At 35.7% G+C, this 17943-nt stretch overlaps 1 protein-coding gene across 1 annotated transcript in view; it reads left to right on the top strand.

Moving 5' to 3' along the window:
* LOC126883238 (zinc finger protein 664-like) overlaps positions 1-17139 on the top strand; it is a 40380-nt gene extending 23241 nt beyond the window's left edge. Inside the window, exons 3-4 of the mRNA XM_050648534.1 lie at positions 6331-6486; positions 15833-17139. Coding sequence (XP_050504491.1) covers positions 6331-6486; positions 15833-16695 — 1019 coding nt within the window. The 3' untranslated portion in view covers positions 16696-17139. The remainder of the gene's footprint in view (positions 1-6330; positions 6487-15832) is intronic.
* The last annotated feature ends 804 nt before the right edge of the window (positions 17140-17943 follow it).

Raw genomic sequence — 17943 nt, 5'->3', positions numbered from 1 at the left:
TTTTAAGGCCGGCAAAGTGCGACTTTCTGCGAGTCTGTTAGTTGAGTTCCATACTAAAAGATGTTTAATCTTCGAACATGTTTTTGGAACTACTCATATTTTCAGCGGCGTACCTTGCCTATTGAAAATTCTCCTACGCTTCAAGCCGATCATTCTTTCGGTTTGACATTTGACCAATCGGCGGAGAGAACTCAACGATCTTTCAAAATTCAGACCAATAATAACATGGGATTTTTAGCGCTCAAAGCTAAAGGAAATATACTGGGACCTAACGAATCCTTCCAGAACAATAAATGTTTATACAAGTAAACAGGAAATTTCCTAACCTTTACAATGTGGTGAAATATTTTGAAATATTTCGAACAGGAGCGGCTTAGGAAATTTTAAAGATATTTAAACTCACCAAAATATTAGAAAAATAGATATTTTTCTTGGGATAGGATTGAAATTAATGGATATTTTTTATAAAACATTGTAGTAGAAATCCATCTGCTACAATAGCATCCTCGGAAGAGAGGAAACTGGATTACCTATTCAGTTTTCGATAATTACTAAAATCCAACATTGACATTTTGGGTGTGACAGGACAAACAATACAAAAATATTTAAATAATGGCTAGTGGGGATTAAACAAAAACAAAACATCATTAGGGAGTGGGCTAGCGTGCCATCAATCGCCAGACTCTTTAAAGTCGAGTAGACTTAAATGTTTAAAGACTCTACTGAGAACTGTAGGTGACAAGAGTTTCTGTGTCTTGGGAAAGAAATAATCTTGTGCCCTGTGTGGACCTCGCTGACATCCACTGCAGTAACACAAGTGATATATATATATACTATATATACCATATAATATATACCATATAGCAGGGCAGACACAGCCTCATCACCTCGTTGCCTAACCAGGATTGGTTTTCAAAAACTAAAAAATCTTTCTGAGCTCTTGGCTCAGCAGATAGGCATCTGCTTAAACTCTAAACACCTAGCGAGTTTCACGGAATTTTTATCGGCAACGGTTCGGCAAAAGGAGGATTTAGACAATCCAGTCTAAATACCTCGTTGAGATAAAATGTCACAAATAACTTATCTCAACAACTCATTCAGACAAAACCAACAAAGGGGGGGGGGGGGGGGTGCGTGTGACAACAACAAAAGACCAAAAATACTAGTATACTGGATTCAAACGGTATATCAAACCTTTTAAATAAGACCAAAAAAAAAAATAAACGTAACACATGACATAGGAAATACTACATCATTACGTTTCCAATCAACAGTCCTACCTAGGACATAAAAGAATTTCATGAAAGTTCATAAGACAACTTTCACATGTTCAAATCACTAACTGGGATAGACTTCACTTTTCAAAACCGGGGATATGATCTTACTTTTCCAAAACATGAGTAGATCTTACTTTTCCAAAACATGAGTAGATCTTACTTTTCCAAAACATAAGTAGACTTTATTTTTCCAAAATATGAGTAGACTTCACTCTTCCAAACTGGGGTTAGACTACTTTTTCAAAACAGGGATGAAAGCAACACACAAGGGAAAGACCAAAGGGACATTGGAAAGAAATGACAGTTCCGACGAACGACCACTTCCATTTATCCACCGAAAGCAAGCTTCACCTGTACTCAACGCGGCCAGATCCTAAGCTCACCAGCCTTGTCACAGCTTCTGCTCTTGGCCTACTTTCAATAAACAAACACAAGAGAGGTCAACGAACTATTCGCCAAAAAAATCAAACTCCATCACGGACACGGGCTAACAGACATTACGGGATAACAGACTCTAAAATTTCCAGACAAAACAGGGATAGACAAACAAGCAGGGAACAAACAACTCGAAGACTTTTAGAGATTCTTCATTTACATGGGCTTACAAACACAAATAATATTGAAACTTGGTACTTATATGAGCTTACACAAATAAAACCGTTCTTGCTCCGACTATTAATGGGAGTGTTCCCAGACAACTGAACAACACTTCCTCATCACGAGTATTACACTTGTGATATGCCAGATACAAGAAAACATACATCATTTTTATGAACAAGTGGAGGGGCCTCGCCACGGTTTCCCTCTTCACTTTTTCATGGGGTTACTTTTTCTTCACTTCACAAACCTTTTTCAACTAATCATTGGTATCCATTTCGACACCTACAAAGATAGATTAGTAAAAAAAAACAAGGACAACACGGATAAGTGGAGGGGCCTCGCCACAGTTTCCCTCTTCACTTTCCATCAATCAAACAGTTTTTTCAAAACAGTGTCGACAGAGAACGCTATCTTCAAATCTAACAGCGATAGCTTTTCTCCTGGCTGCTTGAAAAAACAAGGGGTCTACTTCTTCATTAATAAGTGGAGGGGCCTCGCCACGGTTTCCCTCTTCATTTCTTCATGAACAAGTGGAGGGGCCTCGCCACAGTTTCCCTCTTCACTTCTTCATGGGATTACTTTTTCTTCACTTTTCATACCTTTTTTAACTAATCATTGGTATCCTTTTCGACACCTACAAAGATAGATTAGTCAAAAAAAAAAGGACAACACGGATAAGTGGAGGGGCCTCGCCACAGTTTCCCTCTTCACTTTTTATCAATCATAACAGTTTTTTCAAAACAGTGTCGACAGAGAACGCTATCTTCAAATCTAACAGCGATAGCTTTTCTCCTGGCTGCTTGAAAAAACAAGGGGTCTACTTCTTCATTAATAAGTGGAGGGGCCTCGCCTCGGTTTCCCTCTTCACTTCTTCATGGGGTTACTTCTTCTAGGATGACTTCTCCAACTAACCTGTGGCATAACATACCCAATGTAGATAGGCTTCGCTGAAAAATCACGGGACTTACTCACACAGACCATACCGAATTAGCTCATACACGGACCATACCAACTATTATCACACATCTACTCAAACGACCAAATCAATAATCACAAAAAACGTTTATTCTGTAAAAAACTGTTGATCTATAAGAATACATGCAAAAAAATATAACATATTGTTATACTCTATAAGTGGATTCTATATTAAAAACATTTTAATTGTAACTTTTAGCAAAATTTTCAAAAAATAAAATTTTAACGTTACTTTTACCAAAATTTTGAAAAAAAATTTTTTACTTTATTTTTTACTCATCTGTTTGTCTCTATATTTTATCAATATTTTCCAAAAAATTTAACCAATGCTTTCATCATGGGTACAATATCAATACAATATAGTAAGTACGCTACAATATTTAACATACTATTCTGTTGTACGATACATACAATACAATACCAGTATACTACGGTTTACATAATATGGGGTTACAAGTTAAATACACTATGATGTATGAAATGGTACATGCCTATACAATCAGCAGCATGACCAAATCAACACCACAATACTATGTGTACATACTTACACCTCTTTGGAAAAATTATTAACATTCGTAAACAAAAATTACAAAATTGGGCTCTTTAGTGGGAACTAAAAGACTGAAACAGTTTCGGGGGCACTAAAAGACTTGAAACAGTTTCTAGGGGCAAGACTAGAGGAATCTGGGCTAAACTACTTGGGAAGACTGGGGGCGATATTTACTCGGGGTCAAACTTCAGGGTGATCGTTACAAGTATTACAAGTGTAACACCAAGTGGGGGTGGCTAAAGACATTGGGGACTAGTAGATAGGCTAACTACTAGTGTAAATGGTATACAAGCTAAACTTGTAACTGTGGGTACTCAAAACAGAAAAAGAGTCGAGCTGCCATGTTGTCGGAAACACTTGTTGCACACACTGAGATCAGGCTGCCCAAGGGGACGGGCACTGCCTTACCAGTTGTAGCACAAATGGGACCGAAAGGAGGCCAACAAGACCTGATAATGGGCACATACTAAGGGGGTCTAAGGGCTAGAAATAACACGCCCCACGTTGTCGGGGCCAGTTGAAGCGTTTTACATATCTGTTCTAATGGGATCAGGGAAAGACTATCTACTAAGATTCTGGAGGGTCAGAATGGGGCTAGTAGAAGGAACAGACACGCAAACCTTCATTGCAAGACGGCAGCTCATTTTTTGTGCGGTGGCAGGTCGTAGATTCGTTGGGAGGGGTAGGAGGGTTTAAAGAAGACTAACTACATAACCAAATAAGCTAAGGATACTTACACAGACCTGAGGACTTTCCTACTATTTAAACAAATTGGGACGCCGTTTGAAAAATCCTCAAATTCTCATATCGAGTACTTACTGGAAAGCAACTGGGGGGGACATTCATTGTAGATTCCTCGTTGGGGTTATACTGGGCTACTTATTTATCATTATTGGCTTCTATGCCATATCTTTTTCTTCTGTTCTAAAACTTAATTCACTTGTATTAGCTATCTGTTAACAATTTTTTTGAAGAAAGAGGTTACAAGAATAAAAATGTGTACATTTTATAATGTTTATTTAAACCTTTATACCTTATTTATTTTTACTTTGAGAATAAACATATTCTCAAGCAAGAAATGAATAATAAAAACAAATACATGGTTTTACAATTCTTAACCTTATTTATTTTTAGCAGTGTACCAAAACAAAAATTTGACATGGCTGTCAAAAGTCACTGCCATTTTATATTTACTTTACAATAAAATTTCCGAGAATCCATGTTGAAAACAAAATATTTAATTATGTAAAACCTTTACCATTAATATCCACTTGTGAATTATTTAAAATAAACATTATCATACCTTAAAACAAAAATCCATGTCACACTTAGAACGCTTGTCCAAATTTTCCATTCAGACGGGGCTGGAAGGGGAAGACATTCTAATCCAAATCATTACAAAACAGGAAACATGATAAGTCGATACCAAATAATATCATACTTCAATACAGGAAACAGGAATTCTTACTGGAGCATGTACAAATCCAAAACATCATCATAAAAAATAGCAACAGCTACATAAAGGACAGGAACCACGCACTTTTCTTTTACACGCACTTTTCTTTTACCGCCGGCAAACCAAACTGCATAACAATAATAGTGTTTCACAAAATATATCCACTTAAAATGCAGTGAAACTATTGTTATTATATTCCTTGACAAGTTAAAAATCCTTTAGTTCTTCTACTATAAGAAGAAAAACATTTTAAGGCCGGCAAAGTGCGACTTTCTGCGAGTCTGTTAGTTGAGTTCCATACTAAAAGATGTTTAATCTTCGAACATGTTTTTGGAACTACTCATATTTTCAGCGGCGTACCTTGCCTATTGAAAATTCTCCTACGCTTCAAGCCGATCATTCTTTCGGTTTGACATTTGACCAATCGGCGGAGAGAACTCAACGATCTTTCAAAATTCAGACCAATAATAACATGGGATTTTTAGCGCTCAAAGCTAAAAGAAATATACTGGGACCTAACGAATCCTTCCAGAACAATAAATGTTTATACAAGTAAACAGGAAATTTCCTAACCTTTACAATGTGGTGAAATATTTTGAAATATTTCGAACAGGAGCGGCTTAGGAAATTTTAAAGATATTTAAACTCACCAAAATATTAGAAAAATAGATATTTTTCTTGGGATAGGATTGAAATTAATGGATATTTTTTATAAAACATTGTAGTAGAAATCCATCTGCTACAAAATAAAGGCGGCCATGCACGAAAACCATCTAAATGAATTTAGATTTTATAAGTAGTGATATTTTTTATTTAATTTTCAAAGTAATTTTGTTTGGATTATTTTGGTGGTTCTGCAGCTCCGCAGCACTTATATACAAACCGCCACTGCTTGAAACTATCGTATGTTTATCTTAAGCGACAAGCTTCAACTACAATTTACACAGACAAGGTCTGACAAAGTATCGTAGGTTACATAATTTAATAAAAGAATGTTATATTACAGTTTTTTTTTTCTTGAATTAATATTTTTTTTATGTACTAATTTATCACAGTTTCAAAATTTTAATTATATTAACCAAAAAGTCGGCAGAAGAAAAAGTCGTCTCCTGTAAAATGTGCGTTTTGTCGGTTACGATGTTTTGTCAAAAACCCATCGATATGACCAAAATGACTCACTCTACCTTCACTTTTGTATTCCCACCAGCACTCAGTTGGACAGCTTACAAGTGACGCCGTAGTGCTAAACCTTATTATTATTTTATGCTTTTATATCGTTCTATATACGTCACCTGGTGGTTCATATGAGCCATCCATTTTTTTAAAATGGGCCTGTAGTCTATAATCAATCAGCCTGTATTGTGGTTAATGCCTAGTTTAATCAAATGGAAGTAAAACAAGTATTTAGTGGCATTATTAAGACAATTGTGGAGCAGAAATATATTGTAATAAAGTTGATGACGCACTTTTAGATAGCTTCAAAAATGAAGTTAAAGAGGAGCCTGATAGAGAAAGTACACATTATACATTTGATGACTCAAACTTAAATAAATACTCGTTAAAAATTGAAATAGAAGAAAATGAAATTAAACTCAAGCCACATGAAGAAAAAGAAATGAATGAAAAAGGTAAGTGAATTTATAGTTGAGTTTGGTAATGGTGTAATTTGCCTTTGGTCCTTAGTTCGTAATTGACTTTAAAATTGAAATGCATTTTATTTGACTATATAATATAAAGTATTATATTTAGTATTGTTAGATATGCGACTGTGACTATACTGATTTATTTTTATATTTAGGCACTAATTGTTATACGATTGACTTTATTATTATTTTTACTATGATAAATGAAAACACCGAATTTATATTCTTTAATTACAAACTAATTTTTTTTCTGATTCTGGCCTTGGTTTAGAACTAGAACCTTTAGCCACGTAATTGGATAACTTATCACTAACTCAGGTGTAATGTGTAGTGTGTGTGTTGAGTAAGTGTCTTGTTACTTTGCAAAGTCGACGTCATTGTCTTTGTAAAGAGACGCTAATTGTATCCGAACGTCTGCGGTCCCTCCGGTGAGTACCGATCCCACAAGGACAGAAACTATTTTCATTTATTAATTTATAATAAATAAAAAAATTCCTGACAAACCTATTTAAATTATATAAATACTTGCACTGATTTCTCTATTCACATATATAAAATCTAATACATAATAATTAATTTATATTTAATATTAGATACAATTACAAATTACATTTCAAAAATACCGCCAAAACATACATTCGAAAACAATAGGCGTTCGCGGATGTATGAGACTACGTTAAGCATTAACAATTGTTTTTTTAAATACTGTATTTTTATAGACGAGGGCATTTAGCATAAAATAAATAAATTTTTAAATACAGCACATAGAGACTTGCATTTTTTTGCATTATGTTCAGGATGACGTCAGGAAAAAAGTCTACTATTCAAAAATGGGTGGAAATGTATAATTGCACTGTAGAGTACATAAAATGCATCCAAAATTGCATAAATATAAAAATAAAGTCAAAATCAGTATACGAAGGAACAACATTTATTATTTCGGGGTTTTTGGGGTCACTAAATACGATTACGCAATCAGAACTGACCCCCGGATCACCTGGTGACCAAGGTCAGTGCAACAGAAGTCATCTTCTGGAGTTTCGATGGTTTTCGGAATTAAATCGATGCAAACGGATTACTTACAAGTTTTAAGGATCACTAAGTACTAATATGCCATCAGAATTGACCTATGGAGTACCTGGTGCCCAGGGTCGCTACTAAGGCACGCCATCTTCTGGAGTTTCGAGGGATTACGGCACTAAATTGATGCAACTGGACTATTCGGGGGTTTTGAGGTGGTTAAACACGAATATGCCATCAGAACAGACCTCTGGATCACTTGGTGCCCCCCAAGGTCACTGCAAGGGACGTCATCTTCTGGACTTTCGAGGGCTTTCGGTATTAAATTGGTACAAACGGATTACTCGGGGTTTTTTGGGGTCGGTAAACACGAATATGATATCATAACTGAACTCCGGAGTACCTGGTGCCCAGGGTCGCTACTAGGGCACATCATATTCTGGGGTTTCGAAGGTTTTCGGCATTTTATTGATGCAAATGGATTACTGGAGGATTTTTGAGGTTGCTAAACACGAATATGCCATCAGAACCAACCGCCTGTGCACCTGGAGCCCAAGGTCACTGCAAGGGACGTCCTCTTCTGGAGTTTTGAGGGATTTTGGCATTAAATTGATAAAAATGGATTACTCGGGGGGTTTTGTGGTGGTAGACACGAATATGCCATCAGAACAGACCACCGGATCACATGCCCAAGGTCACTGCAAGGGACGTCATCTTCTGGAGTTTCGAGGGATTTCGGTATTAAATTGATGCAAAAGGATTACTTACGGGTTTTTGGGGTCGCTAAACACGAATATGCCATCATAATTGAACTTCGGAATACCTGGTGCCCAGGGTCGCAACTAGGGCACGTTTCGAGAGCTTTCGGCGTTTAATTGATGCAAATGGATTACTGGAGGGTTTTTGAGGTCGCTAAACACGAATGTGCCATCACAAACAACCCCTGTGCACCTGGTGCCCAAGGTGACTACAAGGGACGTCATATTCTGAAGTTTTAAGGAATTTCGGCATTAAATTGATGAAAATAAATTACTCGGGGGTTTTTGAGGTCGGTAAACACTAACATGTTATCAAAACAGATCATCGTAAAACCTGGTGCCCAGGGTCACTGCAAGGGGCGTCATCCGCTAGGCGAGGTTTTCGGCACTATACTGATGCAAACAGATTACTTATAGGTTTTTGGGGATTCTAAACACAAATACGCCATCAGAAGAGACACCGGAGCATCTGGGCCTAAGGCACGTTATCCTCTGGAGTTTCGAGGGTTTTAGCATTAAATAGATTCAAACGGATTACTCATGGGTTTTTGGGGTTTCTGAAGACAAATACGCCGTCAGAACAAACACCGGAGCACCTGGTGCATAAGGTATATCATCTTATGGAATTTAAAAAAATTTTGGTACTAAATTGATGTAAACGAATTGCTCATGGGTTTTTGGTTTTACGGAATACGAGAAGGGTCTCGAAGCTCCAGAAGATGACGCCCCTAGCAATACCCTTGGGTACCAGGTTCACCGGGATTCGGTTCTGATGGCATATTCGTATTTAGCGACCTCAAGAACCGCTCAGTAATCCATTTGCATTAATTTAATGACGAGATTTCTTGAAACTCCAGAAGATGACGTCCATTGCAGTGACCCTGGGCACCAGGTGCTCCGTGGGTCTGTTCTAATGGCATATTCGTGTTTAGCGACCTCAAAAAGTCCCCGAGTCATCCAGAAGATGACGTGCCCTAGTAGTGATCTTGGTCACCAGATACTCCGGAGTTTAATTCTGATATCATATTCGTGTTTAGCAACACCAAAAACACGTAAGTAAACCGTTTGCATCAATTTAATACCGAAAGCCCTCGAAACTCCAGAAGATGACGTCCCTTGCAGTGACCTTGGGCACCATGTGATCGAGAGGTCTGTTGTTATCGCATATTCGTGTTTAACGACTCAAAAACCGCCGAGTAATCCATTTTTATCAATTTAATGCCGAAATCTCTCAAACTCCAGAAGAGGACGCCCCTTGCAGTGAGCTTGGGCTCCAGGTGCACAGGGAGTCGGTGTTGATGGCATATTCGTGTTTAGCGACCTCAAAAACCCGTAAGTAATCCGTTTGCATCAATTGTATACCGAAAGCTCTCGAAACTCCAGAAGATGACGTCCCTTACAGTGGCCTTGGGCACCAGGTGATCCTAAGGCCTATCCTGATGGCATCTTCGTGATTAACCACCTCAAAAACCCCCCGAGTAGTAAAGTTACATCAATTTAGTGCGAAATCCCTCGAAAATCCAGAAGATGACGTGCCTTAGAAGCGACCCTGGGCACCAGGTACTCCGGATGTCAATTCTGATATTATATTCGTATTTAGCCACCCCTAAAACCCATGAGTAATCCGTTTGCATCGATTTAATGCCGAAAATCATCGAAACTCCAGAAGATGACGTCTCTTGACGTGACCTTGGTCACCAGGTGATCCGGGGATCAGTTCTGATGGCGTAATCGTATTCAGTGACCCCAAAAACCCCCCAAATAATACATTTTGTTCCTTAGTATACTGATTCTGACTTTATTTTTATATTTATGCAATTTTGGATGCATTTTATGCACTTTACAGTGCAATTATGCATTTCCACCCATTTTTGAATAATAGACTTTTTTCCTGACGTCATTCTGAACATAATGCAAAAAACTGCAAGTCTCTAGGTGCTGCAATTAAAAATTTATTTATTCGGGTGTTTTTAGTGCTAAATGCCCTGGTCCATTACAACTTTTCTGGAAATCTTTGGAATAAAAAGATTATTATCTGCAGAATTAAAATATCATTTTCTAGAATAACAAAGAATGTTTACACAAATAAATCAAAGACAAGTCATAAATAATCCTCGGATGGTCAAATATTTATAGTTTGTAAACAAGATAAATTATAGTGTTGTTCTGAAGCTATTGATATTTATCAAGATAAATTAGGCCAGTACTTGAATTCAGTAAGCGTGTAACAGTATATTAGTATGGTATAACTAGATCCAAACCCAGACATCCAAAGTGAAAGTTATCCATCGACACCAAATTGTTCTATATGGTCCACATAATGTTCAGAAAAAAGTCGCACCATTTTGAGCGTCGGGTTTGGGGGGTGGCAGAGGGGGGAGAAATCGTTAAATTCGTAGTTTTTTCAGTTTTTCGTCAATATTTCTAAAACTATGCTGTTTAGCATGAACAACTTTCTGTATAAAAATGTTCTACATTAAATTTGAAACAAAAAAGTCCCTATGCATAATCCTTCTAAAATGAACGGTTCCAAAGTTACGGAGGTAGTATAGTGTAATTGGTCCAAAAAAGGCCTAACCCAGACATCCAAAGTAAAAGTTTTCCTTCAACACCAAATTGTTCTATATGGTCCACATATTGTTCAGTAAAACGTTACACTATTTTGAGCGTCCGGTTTGGGGGGGAGATGGGGGAGAAGTCGGTAAATTAGTAGTTTTTTACGTTTTTCGTCAATATTTCTAAAACTATGCTTTAGCGTAAGGAATATTCTATAGAAAAATGTTTAACATAAAATTTAAAACAAAAAAGGTTCTATACATAATTGTTATAAAATCAACCTGTTCCAGAGTTACGGAGGGTGAAAAGTGGAGGTTTTCGATACTTTTTATATTTTTTGGACAATTTATAATATTTTTACTGATTGAAAGAAATTTTCTTTAACAGGATTTGCTATTTCAGTGGCCGATGGTATGTTAGTGATAATCCCTTGAAGAAACGTCAACCTCATCACCCAAAATCATCAATAATTGCCCAAAAAATATAATAAGTATCGAAAACCTCCACATTTTACCCTCCGTAACTCTGGAACCGTTGATTTTATAACAATTATGGATAGGACCATTTTTGTTTTAAATTTCATGCAGAACGTTTTTGTATAGAACATTGTTTACGCTTAAACATAGTTTTAGAAATATTGATGAAAAACATAAAGAAACCACTAGTTTACCGACTTCTCCCCCATCTCCCCCCCCCCAAACCGGACTCTCAAAATGGTGTAACTTTTTACTGAACAATATGTGTACCATATAGAACAATTTGGTGTTGGGGGAAAACTTTTACTTTGGATGTCTGGGTTAGGCCTTTTTTTGGACCAATTATACTATACTACCTCCGTAACTTTGGAACCGTTCATTTTAGAAGGATTGTGTATCGGGCCTTTTTTATTTCAAATTTAATGTAGAACATTTTTGTATAGAAGGTTGTTCATGCTAAACCTTATAGTTTTAGAAATATTGACAAAAAACCTAAAAAACTACAAATTTACCGACTTCTCCCCCTCTCCCCCCCCCAAACCCGACGCTCAAAAAGGTGTGACTTTTTTCTGAACATTATATGGACTATATAGAACAATTTGGTGTTGGAGGATAACTTTCACTTTGGATGTCTGGGTTATGTCATTTTTTGAATCAATTCTATCATACTATATTGACTTTGTTTGTATAGGTACAATAAAAAACAATAGACAATAACTGACCAGCGTAAATCGTAACGAACATAATAATACAATAATTATCATATCTTGGTCATAATCATCCAACCAATTCACGTCCACTGCTGGACATAGATCTCCCGCAATTGTTTCCACACCGCGGTTTTGTGCTGATTGTTGCCAGTTTTTACTAATCCGCCTGATATCATCTGTCCATCGTGTAAGCGGCCCTCCTTTTCTGCGTTCATCTTCTCTTGGTCTCCATTCCATCAGCTGTCGTGTCCATCTTGAATCTTTCATATCTTGGTACTCAACTATTTATATCTAATTATACCAAACAAGCCGTGATTTTCTGCAATGTCAATTTGTATATATTTACGTGCGGCAGTTCAATGTCACCGCTTCTCAGTTTAACTAAGGTTATTAATATTTGAGTATTAAGAATATAGATTAGGTCTGTTCCTTTGTTTTCAAGTGTAACACTTTCGAGTGTAGGCTACACTGGCCAGTATCAAACGAAAATCATCAGTGTGCCACTAAACAAAGGAACAGTCATCCATGATCACAACACACGGAACACACACAATGGAACAGAGCAACACTCATCCATGTTTAATTGCACGCACACTGTAATAGGTACTAACGAGTAAGTAACCAAAACAAAAAATGGTAACAAGCCTACTACATAATATCTATAGCGCGCCCACGCTCTCGCCATTCAAATTTTCAGACACGACGACAGGAGCCACCCCCGACCGATAGTCGATGGACCAGGACCATCACGTGTATCTACAAATAAAAGTGGTATCAACGTTAACGTGCAACCGAGTCGCATATAAACTTGCCAGTATTTTCGTGCATCTTGTTGGCAATTTACTGAATTCGTATAACACATGATATTTCTATTGAAAAAAAAAATAAAATGGAATTATTTCACAGTATGTGGTCATAAAATATTTATTTGCAAGCTTTTAACTGTTAACAATGGCAACAGTGGTTACATGTACTCTTCGCCAGTGAGCATATTTCTTTAAAAGGTATTTTACTACACTTCACTAATAAATTGTTAGGCTTTGGGTTTATACCAAATTATGAAATATATGACCTATTTATGAGGTTTAAAATGCTTTCGAATTATCATCTACATTGCTAACTAAATTATACAGAGAGAGGCTAAATTATGGAATAAATTTATTTTCTCTAAAATGGACGACTTTGGAGAAAAATCTCGAAATAGGTCGATTTTCAATGAAAACTTTTCGTTTATAAATTCGCAAAGTCTGTGTGTTATTGCGTTGCAGCTCCTGCAATACTCAGATCAGATTTATCGATGGATTCTTATGTAGTTTTTTCTTCTGAATCCAAATCTGAAAAAGGCATTTCGATATCTCTAACCGTCTTCGAGATAATCGACCTCAACGTCTAAAATGTGACGACACAATCCATTTATTTTCTGCCGACACACTACACCTCAGCTGAAATCGTTGCTAGTAAGTAGGCTAGTTTTTTAATCTCGATCTCGATTTGTCAGGTAAAGCATAGGTTATTTACATTTGAGTTTGACACTTCGTGAATGTCAAACTAAATTTTAAATTAAGTATTAATAAAATATCAATGACATTTGATAGTGAATTTAATTACATATTATATAAAATAAATAAGATGTTCAAAAATACAATTTGAGTATATTTTAAAAGCAATAATTTATTAACAGCTTTAAAAAGGTTTATACGAGTATACAGCCTCCCCTTTAATGATAAATGGACTGTTCCATTCGTCATGAAATGAAAATTATTATTGTAGTCGGCTTGCTAAACTCGACACAACTGGCTAGTGATTTTAGTAGGTATTTTTTTCTTTTTGTGAATTTCGCCAAAATTGGCAAAATTACTAATTATTTAGTAGGCACTTATTAACTATTTAGTAATTTTTTTCTTTGCCAATTTGGCAAAATTATTCACTAAAATCACTAGCCAGTTGTGTCTGAGTTTAGCGAACCGACTATATGAAGTAATATTGTTTGGAATAAAAAATTATGGTCTGATATGTGCAATTACACCCTTCTAATGGAAAAAAAAATATTTGAAGATTTTTCTCAAATTATGGATACCAACATTTTCATTTACATATAACTCTTTTATTTTTAATTTGACGAAGAAAAGTTATTCTTCATAAAAAGCTCTTCATGCTCTAAGATTTATGATGCAACCATCATATAGAAAATTTTATTAATTTTATGCGAGGTATATAAAAAATATGAATTTCGATCAAGAGTAAAGTGCCTTTATAGTTCATAACATTTAAATTAGAATGATATAATTGCACATTAAAACATAATGATTAATTCTAAACAACTTTTCATAATAGCAATTTTCCATATTATGAATTAAAATACGTAAATAAACAATGTTTTCGTTATGATAATTCTCGCATTTTCAGATTGTTATTTTTAAATTACAATTTTTTGGCATATATTTCATACTAGTGACGTTATCCATCTAAGCGTTATAACGAAATCGATGATTTTTTTTAAATGGGAATAGGGGTCGTGTAGTAGCTCATTTGAAGGGGTGTCCAATTCTTTATTCAGTACTATAAACATTACTATCATTATTTATACAGAGTGGCCAAAAAATAATTTTTGAATTAAATTAATTGAAGCAAAAAGAAGAATGTATGCAATTTATTTAACTCAACTCTAAGTTTGTTTAAAACAATTTAGTCAAAGCAGTACTTTGAAAACGCATTTGAGTATACACACTAGAAAAGCTGTAAAAGTGTGAAATTTGTTTTAAGCAATTTATTTCAGCAACTACTTTGAAATTTTCTACTTAAATTAGACATTTGAGATTGAACACTGTAGAAAAATCTGTATGAAATTTGTTTTATAATCATTTTTCCTATAAAAATAATTTGAACATTTCATGCATTTCACTATTCTAATTGGCAAATAAGCCACAATTTAATTTTCATGGACGATGGCGAAGCTAGAAATATCATTAGCAGAGATAGTCCTACTTCCTATCCACCTACATCTTTTGAATTTATAAAGATGACCAAAAGTCGCCCCAATGATAGTGGTTTGGTTAGTGACGGTTTCTATAGGGACTTCAAGTCAGCTGACTATGTGAAAATAAATTATTTTATCTACTCTATCTCATATTATGTATAAGTTTTTAGTTTGTGAAAACTGTCATTATAGATAGCAGTACGTGAAGGGTTCAGTTGTGAAGTAGTGAACACGGTTAAAAGGCGTAAATTGGTATACTTTGGTCATAACGTCACCCAGAAAAATCTTCACCTTGTCATGCAAGGCAAAATAATGGGAAAAAGAAGTGTTGGCCGCCGTACAACCTCTTGGCTTAACAACCTACGCCAATGGTTTGGAAAAACTAGCACTGAACTATTTCGTGCGGCTGTAAATAACACAATGATTGTTAATATGCTGGGCAACATGAGAGCTAATGATCGACAAGCGGTCCCGGCACCTTAAGAAGAAGAAGAAGAAGAAGAAGGGTTCAAAGTGTGCGTGAAGTAAAAATGTACTTTAAATGGGATTTACTTTTTCGCACTGTTTTTGGCACTCTTTCATGTAATCAAATATCCTTAACTTTCGCGTTGTCATGGCCATGACATATGAGCAATAAATTACAACAAAACTTTTGACACTTTTGTGGTTGGAAAGAAGTTTGAATTTTTAAATGTCGAAAGTTCTAAAAATTGTAGTATAGAAATGTATTCCAGTGACGATGATAAATCTCACAATAGGCACTGCTATTTGAATCTTTTATGATCTATAAGCTATGCACATCTATGCATTTATATATTTTTGTTTTTATTTTAGACTTTCCCCAAGACGACACACTGGAAATTATAAAAACAGTAGAAGTACATTCATCTAATAAAGGACAACATACTAGTCATACTGCAAAAGAAGAAACATTCAAATGTGAAATTTGTGATAAGCAGTTTGGAAGAAAACATGATTTAAATCTACACATGAGAATTCATTCTAGGGAAAAACCTTATAAGTGCGACATTTGTTTTAAGCGATTTTCTCGTGTAGATAATTTGAAAATTCATTCGAGAATACACACTGGAGAAAACCCTTACAAGTGTGAAATTTGTTTTAAACAGTTAAGTCAAGCTGCTACTTTGAAAAAACATTTACTAGTGCACACTAGAGAAAAGCCTCACAAGTGTGAAATTTGTTTTAAGCAGTTTAACCAAACTAGTAATTTGAAAATTCATTTGAGAGTGCACACTGGAGAAATGCCTTACAAGTGTGAAATTTGTTTTAAGCAGTTTAGCCTAGCAGGTAATTTGAAAACACATTTGAATATGCACACTAGAGAAAATACTTACAAGTGTGAAATTTGTTTTAAGCAGTTTAGTCAAGCAAATAGTTTGAAATTTCATTTGAGAGTGCACACTGGAGAAATGCCCCACGAGTGTCAAATTTGTTTAAAGAGGTTTATTAAAATAAGGGGCTTGAAAAGACATTTGAGAACACATACAGGAGAAAAGCCTTACAAGTGTGAAATTTGTTTCAAACAGTATAGTCAAAAATTCAAGGTGAAAGAACATATGAGAACACATACTGGAGAAAAGCCTTTCAAGTGTGAAGTTTGTTTAAAACAATTTCGTCAAAGCAGTACTTTAAAAACGCATTTGAGTATACACACTAGAAAATCCGCAAAAGTGTGAAACTTGTTTTAAGCAAAAGAATAAGAAACAAAGTAAGTTATCAATCGAAGTAGCACAGAAAACGACAATAAATGTCGTCTCCATACCACCAGATTGACAACAGGTGGAATACTTTTTTTGGTTACACCTCCCGAGATTTTCAAAATTTATAAATCATGCAGGATACCGAGGAAATTAAGATGAGAGAATTTTTAATAATTCACAACTCATCTGCTCAGCGTGGTAAAAGCTCCAACAATAAAGATTCCTTAATACTCAAACAAAAGAGTAAATGAATTAAAATTGTATAAACATTCTCAATTTCTTTGCAACACGAAAATGCAGCAGCTGCATAATACTATGGTCAAATCTGAGAGTGCAGAAAGAGTTTATACCGGTTTCGGGGGTTGTTTTCCCCTCATCAGTAGTCCCATATCCTCTTCTCTCAGATTCTTCCACGTACCACACTCCAGGCCTTTCCGAATTGCAAAGAAAGAAATGTCACGGATGAACTAGGGCCATCTACCTAAAAACAAAGTAAGTTATCAATCGAAGTAGCACAGAAAACGACAATAAATATCGTCTCCATACCACCAGATTGACAACAGGTGGAATACTTTCTTTGGTTACACCTCCTGAGATTTTCAAAATTTATAAATCATGCAGGATGCCGATGAAATTAAGATGAGAGAATTTTAAATAATTCACAACTCATCTGCTCAGCGTGGTAAAAGCTCAAACAAGAAAGATTTCTTAATACTCAAATAAAAGAGTAAATAAATTAAAATTGTGTAAACCTTCTCAATTTCTTTGCAACACGAAAATGCAGCAGCTGCATAATACTATGGTCAAATCTGAGAGTGCAGGAAGAGTCTATACCGGTTTCGGGGGTTGTTTCCCCCTCATCATAGTTCCATATCCTCTTCTCTCAGATTCTTCCACGTACCACACTCCAGGCCTTTCCGAATTGCAGAGAAAGAAATGTCACGGATGAACTAGGGCCATCTACCGAAAAACAAAGTAAGTTATCAATCGAAGTAGCACAGAAAACGACAATAAATATCGTCTCCATACCACCAGATTGACAACAGGTGGAATACTTTTTTTGGTTACACCTCCCGAGATTTTCAAAATTTATAAATCATGCAGGATACCGAGGAAATTAAGATGAGAGAATTTTTAATAATTCACAACTCATCTGCTCAGCGTGGTAAAAGCTCCAACAAGAAAAATTCCTTAATAATCAAACAAAAGAGTAAATGAATTAAA

Source organism: Diabrotica virgifera, chromosome 4 (genome assembly GCF_917563875.1).
Source record: "Diabrotica virgifera virgifera chromosome 4, PGI_DIABVI_V3a".
NCBI lineage: Eukaryota > Metazoa > Arthropoda > Insecta > Coleoptera > Chrysomelidae > Diabrotica > Diabrotica virgifera.
The sequence above is the reverse complement of the archived record's forward strand: the minus strand, read 5'-3'. Positions and strand labels throughout refer to the sequence as shown.